This window comes from Mastomys coucha, unplaced genomic scaffold, assembly GCF_008632895.1.
Source record: "Mastomys coucha isolate ucsf_1 unplaced genomic scaffold, UCSF_Mcou_1 pScaffold15, whole genome shotgun sequence".
Lineage (NCBI taxonomy): Eukaryota > Metazoa > Chordata > Mammalia > Rodentia > Muridae > Mastomys > Mastomys coucha.
This window is the reverse complement of record NW_022196897.1, coordinates 112,009,770-112,017,269: the sequence shown is the minus strand read 5'-3', so window position 1 is coordinate 112,017,269 and position 7,500 is coordinate 112,009,770. Positions and strand designations below refer to the sequence as shown.

Below are 7,500 nucleotides of genomic sequence, written 5' to 3'. Positions count from 1 at the left end.
ACATGATAGTTTAAAGACACATGAAAGATTTTTCATAATAGTATTAAAAGTAAATGCATAGGGAAGAAAACCATACAGTGGTAGCTTCTACACAAATGACCTAACGGTCATTTCGGGTGATTAAAACTCAACATGGAAACACAGTGAGGTGCAGTTTCCAAAATGCTAATGAAATGCTAGAGTGAGTTAATAGAAGAGTTCAGAACATGTGGCAGTGAAGTCCTGTTCTTGAGCCATGCCTGTGTTTAGTATTTGCATACAGGCACTATGTCTTAACATGGATGTAGAGAAGCTGGGATGGATTCTGAAGAGGGTGGCCAGGAAGGAATTGCTATAAAAAGTCATGGAGAAGCTGTGAGGTTTGGGCTTGCAGGTCAGAGACAGAAGGTGTAGTGCACTCTGTGAACAGTCTTCAAATATTGGAATACATCACCAGGAAAGGCCTCAGACTTGGTCTAAGAGACCTGAGGGACAAGCCTTGGCACAGAGCAAGAGATTACAGTGAGGCAAAATTACTTTTTTTGTAATAAAGATTGTTTCCAGTAATTTCCTTCCAAAACAAGGACAGGCTACCTTGTAAGCAGTGGGTTTCCCATCCCAGAAGGTCTCTAGACACAGAAATCCCTTGTCAGCTTCCCAAATGGACCATCCTTTGGGAATAGACCAGATTGATCATCATCCAAATGCAAATCTGTGCACTCCAGCATGAGCTCAGTGATCCTCAAGCAACACAGTGGGTACTTCTGCAATGTCTACTAAAGACTGCACAAGAGGAGAAACATCTCAGAAGCCAGCCTGTGTGTGAGAAGCTGTGACTCTGTGGGTGATGTGAGACTCAGTCCTTTTGCCTAGAATCAGGACAATGTTGTTTTGGGAAATGGAAAGGTGTTAGACTATGGAGCCTTTGGCTTTCTAGACAACTAACTGTGCTATCTTGTTCTGGCATAAGCCGTGCTCAGCTTTGTCTGTGTAAGAGTTGTAATGGGCAACGCCTCCATGCAAGCTAACATGATGCTTTTTTTTTTTTTCAGGACAATCGTATCCATACGTCCAAGTACAACATTCTCACATTCTTACCAATTAATTTATTTGAGCAGTTCCAAAGAGTGGCAAATGCCTATTTCCTTTTCCTCCTGATACTACAGGTAATCTTTCAGCCATATTTCTTCATTATCTATTTGTTGAAAGTATTATATAATTCTAAAACACATGTTAATTTACTTAGTTAAATTGTTCATGATTATATAAGACTATTCTTATTAGATTTTTTTAGTGTTATTACTACTTTTTTTGTCTTAAAAACAAAACAGGGCTGAGAATAGGTAAAACAAAAACAGTGCACTTGTTGACTTAGACACCTTAGGTCATTTTAATATGTATATATTTCATTGGAACTGTATGAGAGCCTCAATTTTGTTTGAACATATAGAAGTCTGAAAATTGCTACTCATGGCCGTCCTCCTTCCCCTATCATTCTCCTACACTGACAGGGTGGGGCCTCATTCCTAAGACTATAAAGTTGTGGAACTGACTTTGTCAAATTTCTCTTTAATCTAAGAACAGTAATGCATTGTGTACATTTATAAAAGAAATGATGTCTGATATATCATTTCACTGTAGTGTAACTTTTTTATAATTTGAGGGGTTTATTAGCAGTCAATACCCTTCCCCTATTTAACTAAAATTGGGCTTAAATGAAATTTCAATTTTCACCAGTGTTTTGGGAAGAAAAGGGCATATCTCAAGAAAGATTCAAAGCCACCTCAATAGTTCATATCAGCCAATGACTTATTTCGTGTTTGTTTTGTATGATGTAATTAGATCATATTGGTAGATCCAAGTTAGGTTGTGTGCTGTGTGTAAGAGCTATGAAGATGTCTCTACCATGTGAGATCTAGATGAAGTTAGATGTATGATCTTAGGTTGAGTACTGTAATATGTTAATATTTTGATTGTAAGTACCAGAGATCTATATTAGCTTCAGAAGAAGATGAATAGATTTCAAGGTGTGACTGAATTTGCAGACAGTAACCACTGCAGTAGGACATGGCTTTTTTTTTGTTCTTTTGTTCCTTCCTTCCTTCCTTCTTTCCTTCCTTCCTTTCTTCCTTTTGTATATTCCTTCTTTTATTTGTTTATTTTTACACTCCAGATTTTATTCCCCTCCCAGTCCACCCTTCAACTGTTCCACATTCCATACCTCCTTCCTGCCCCCTGTCTCTGTGAGGATGTCCCCATCCCCTACCCCCCATACCACTAGACCTTTAAACTCTCTGGGGCTTCCAGTCTCTTGAGGGTTGTATCTTCTCTAACTGAACCCAGACCTGGCAGTCCTCTGCTGTATATGTGTTGGGGGCCTCATATCAGCTAGTGTGTGCTGCCTGGTTGGTGGTCCAGTGTCTGAGAGATCTTGGGGTCCAGGTTGATTGAGACTGCTGGTCCTCCTACAGGGTTGCCCTCCTCCTCAGCTTCTTCCAGCTTTTCCCTAATTCAACAACAGGGGTCAGGAGCTTCTGTCCATTGGTTGGGTGCAAATATTTGTATCTGACTCTTTTGGCTGCTTGTTGGGTCTTTTGGAGGGTAGTCAAGACAGGTCCCTTTTTGTGAGCTCTCCATAACCTCAGTAATGGTGTGAGGCCTTAGGGCCTCCCCTTGAACTGGACCCCACTTTGGGCCTGTTGCTAGACCTTCTTTTCCTCAGGATCCTTTCCATTTGCATCTCTGCAGTTATTCCAGACAGGAGCAATTTTGGATCAGAGTTTTGACTGTAGGATGGCAACCCCATCTCTCACGCGATGCCATGTCTTTCTGCTGGAGATGGGCTCTATAAGTTCCCTTTCCCTACTGCAGGGCATTTCATCTAAGGAACCTCCCTTTGAGTCCTGAGAGTCTTTCACCTCCCAGGTCTCTGGTGCATTCTGTAGGGTCCCCCCAAAATCCTACCTCCTGAGGTTGCCTGTTTCCATTCTTTCTGCTGGCCCTCAGGGCTTCAATCCTTTTCCCCTACCAATACCTGATCATGTTCCCCTTTTTCTCCCTGCCCCCCTCCCCTTTCCCTTTCCCTACCAGGTCCCCCCCTCCCTCCCCTCTTGTGGTTGCTTTCTTCTCCCTCCCAAGTGGGACTGAGGCATCCTCACTTAGGCCCTTCAGCTTGTTGACCTTTTTGAGTTCTGTGGACTGTATCTTGAGTATTCTATATTTTTTTTTTGGCTAATATCCACTTATTAGTGCCATACCACGCATGTCCTTTTGGATCTGAATTACCTCACATGGGATGATATTTTCTAGTTCCATCCATTTGCCTGCAAAACTCAGGATGTCCTCCTTCTTAATAGCTGAGTAGTATTCCATTGTGTAAATGAACCACATTTTCTGTATCCATTCTTCTGGAGTGGGACATCTGTGTTGTTTCCAGCTTCTGGCTATCACAAAAAGGCTGCTATGAACATAGTGAACACGTGCCCCTGTGGCATGGTGGTGCATCTTTTGGGTATATTCCCATGAGTGGTTTTGCTGGGTCTTCAGGTAGATCTATTTCCAATTTTCTAAGGAACTTCCAGATTGATTTCCAGAGTGGTTGTACCAGTTTGCAATCCCACCAGCAATGGAGGAGTGTTCCTTTTTCTCCACATCCTTGTCAACATGTGTTGTCACCTGAGGTTTTGATCTTAGCCATTCTGATTGGTGTAAAGTGGAATCTCAGGGTAGTTTTTGATTTGCATTTCTTTGATCACTACTAAGGACTTTGAACATTTCTTTAGGTGCTTCTCAGCCATTCGAGATTCCTCTGTTGTGAATTCTTGGTTTAGTTCTATACCCCATTTTTCTGATTGGGTCCTTTAGTGTTTTTTTTGGTGGTTAGCTTCTTGAGTTCTTTATATATTTTGGATATTAGCCCTCTATCGTATGTGGGGTTAGTGAAGATTTTTTCCCACTCTGTAGGTTGCCGATTTGTCTTACTGACTATGTCCTTTTTCTTACAGAAGCTTTCCAGTTTTATGAGGTCCCATTTATCAATTTTTGATCTTAGAGCATGAGCCATTGGAGTTCTGTTTAGGAAATTTCCCCTGTGTCAATGAGTCCAAGGCTCCTTCCCTCTTTCTCTTCTATTAGATGGAGTGTATCTGGTTTTATGTTGAGGTCCTTGACCCAAGTGGACTTGAGCTTTGTGCAAGGTGACAAATATGGATATATTTTCATTTTTCTACACACAGACAGCCAGTTAGACGAGCACCATTTATTGAAGATGCTTTCTTTTTCCATTGCATATTTTTGGCTTCTTTGTCAAAGATCAAGTGTCTGTAAGTGTGTGGTTGTATTTCTGGGTCTTCAATTCTATTCCACTAATCAACCTGTCTGTCGCTGTACCAATACCCTGTGGTTTTTAGGATATGGCTTTTCCTTCTCTGTTTTCTTCCACATTGTCAGGTCCTACCTGTCTGACATTCCAGAGAGCTTCACAAGTCCTCCAACTCCTATGAAGAAAGAAGGTGGGGGGGGGGGAGAGGAGAGAGATAGAATATATCACTTTTCTGTTGCTATTAGCTCTGATTGCATCTTTCCCCTAAGTCAGTCACTGTTGCTCAAGGATTTCATACAAGTTATTGTCTTGAGTATGTATCAAGACACTGGCCAGGATAAAGTCAGTGCAATAAACCTAAAAGAACTGAAATTAGAGGGTTTGGAATCTCCCTAAGAAAAAAAAGATATAGTTAAGAGTAACTGGATATTTCTTGTGCAAAAAACCCAAACCAGATCAAACCAGACCAGACAGATCAGACCAGACCAGACCATACTGGATGAAACCAGCCAACCAAAAGCACTTAATAAATGAACAAATTGCTATTCATGAAAGGAAATGTAGCCCATGGTCTCTCCTCCCAGTGTCATAAAATTGCTTTGGCTTCTTGATGAGGCCTTTCACAGCATGCCAGAATTTGGAATGTATTTTCTAATGGCATTCTTACTTACAGTCTCAGGCTTTTGTTCATACATTTTCATATTTGGAAGGGACAGTTGAGATGGCTCTGTTTAATATCATTCATTGATGAATGTCTGGGAGCTGTGAAGGGGAGATGATGTGTAAAGCAATGGATCAGCAATAGGGGAGCAGTAGTGGAGTCTTCTGCAACTCACCCAGTGTCTCTGTTGTGTCTCTAGGAACCTTTTGCTTTGCTTTCTTATTGTGTCTCCTTAAGTTATTTTTATTTGAATTGACATGTAATAATATACATATTTATGATGTATAGTACAAGAATTCAGATTATGCACACAGTATGTGATGGTCAAGTCAGGGTAATTAGCTTTTTACATCCTTAGGCATTGTTTAGCCAAGCCTTAACCACATATCTTCCGGTCACTTGTTTGACTTGGAGTCACCAAGTGTGTTGCAGGATGCTGAAACTTATGCCTATTAATTAACACTCAGGTTTTTTTTTTCTTTGAGACTTAAGAAACTGCACAGAATCTATTATATAAAATTGATTTAGGTTTGAATTATTTGTCAGGCTTGATCTCCCCCCCCTCCACTCTCAATGACAGTCTCTACTGGACTGCTCTCTGCTTGACAGTCCTGAAGCAGATTCCCAGTGAATCCGATTTGATTAAAATACAAAACAAAGCACATTTGTCTTATAGGACCACGTGCTTGTTATTATGTCTGCCTTAGGTTGTACACTAGAGGTAGAGGCACACAGGGATAGTGTGGGAGTCAAAGAGACCCAGGTACATATTTTAGCAGTGTTTGTGCTTGCTAGGACTTTCAATGCATTAGATGCTTCAGCTGTAAAACTGGGATAGTGATATCAGCTCTGCTGGTTGCTCTGACTCATTCCCAATGTATTCTGTGCACAGTGGGGAAAGCATTATGAATGTGAACGTATAGCCCATGAGTTTGTTCAAATGATTCTAGCATAGAAACTAACTCAAAATTTCAGAGCACCCAATAATTTAAGATGCAAATACCTGGCTAGCTCCCTTTCTAAGGTAGATGATTAAAGGCTCTCTGGCAAGTGTTGTGAGGAGGGGTTGGTGACTTTGTAAAGACTGAGATGAGAAGCTGAGGGAGCAATGACAATGTAACAGTCAGGGACTGGTGACAAGGTAACAACAAGATGTGTGTTGGAGAAAGAGCTCAAGGAGCCCTCTTTTAAGTTTTTATTTAATTTTACTCAGTCTGAAAGCTGGCATAAAGGTATGTTTTGCAACTGAATGCATACAATTGAATCCTCTTAGCTAGTTTACTTTTGTACAAATAGTTGAACATAATCTTCTTTATTTCTGCAAGTCTTATATAATTAATTGACAAAGTTTGGAAGATAATGTGTTTCTAATTTAAAAAGTCTTAAACGACTGAAAATGTTGCTTCAGCTCATTCCAGAAATCTCTTCCCTGACATGGTTCACCACCATTGTGCCACTGGTCCTGGTGATCTTCATGACAGCTGTCAAGGATGCCACTGACGACTATGTGAGTATTCATGCCTGAGAATGCTTGGTGTTTCCAGTTTTATCATATTCTGCTTTTTCAGAAACAGAGACCTAGCCAGTGGGCCTAAAGAGTAGTCAAGTGTGAGATGGAGAGGGAGGCTTGTAATTTCTTTGTGATGTTCCTTCACAGTTGTTGTATTTATAATTTTAAATTAATCCACAATTTAATATGAGTCATCTAAAATTGGCCACACATATGTGTATAATGTACTCGCTTAATGTGGTATGTGGCTGTGTCCTAATGAAGTGCTTAACGAGTTTCAAGGTACACATTAATGCTATGGCATCAAGGTGAAAAAGAGAGAGCCTGACATAACTATGTTGTGTGTGTATGTGTGTTTTTGTGTGTGTATGTATGCATGTATGCATGTATGTATCTATGTATATACAATATTTTGAGATACAAAAGGGAAATCACTTATTCTCATGATTATGTCTATAAACTAAAGCTTAATGCCTCCAAAATCATACCTGTTCATCTGATGGTGTTCACTAGCATTCTGAGATACCTTTGTCCCTGAATAAGCTTATCGTCTTTATGATACATGTGCCTTTAATTTGGACTCTTGTTATTGGACAGTTCATATAGAAACTCTTATCTGAATGGCTTCTGGTTTCAGAGCCTAAAGGAAAGCTCCTAATATTTGGATTTTCCCTAGAGATATAAGATGCTTTCTTTGCTGTAGCATATGAAACAATATGAAGCAATATGAAGTCTGACCACTTGGTTATAAAACATAAACTCTTGCCAAGTGTGATTCAGCATTTCATTCCGATTTCTGTTTTAAGTGAGTGGTGTTTCAAAATATCACTGTTAACAATTAGGATTTCTGAAGAATAAAATGTATGTTGTTAAAAGCAGTTTCTCAGCTTTTAAACCATGGAGCAGACTGATCCACTATAGCAAGTGCAGAATGTACCTGTGATGGGTAGGACCTGCAGATGAACTCAAAATATGCCCAATGTTGCTGTTAGGATTGACGAAGTGTGACTAAAGACAGTTTCTCTTAAA

General features: G+C 40.1%; 1 protein-coding gene across 4 annotated transcripts in view; it reads left to right on the top strand.

The window, feature by feature from the left end:
* Positions 1-7,500, top strand: part of Atp8b4 (ATPase phospholipid transporting 8B4 (putative)) — a 167,096-nt gene that overhangs the window by 33,453 nt on the left and 126,143 nt on the right. For all 4 annotated transcript variants that reach the window (XM_031371777.1, XM_031371776.1, XM_031371778.1 and 1 more), the window contains exons 4-5: positions 1,032-1,145; positions 6,370-6,468. In XM_031371777.1, the coding sequence (XP_031227637.1) occupies positions 1,032-1,145; positions 6,370-6,468 (213 nt within the window). The remainder of the gene's footprint in view (positions 1-1,031; positions 1,146-6,369; positions 6,469-7,500) is intronic.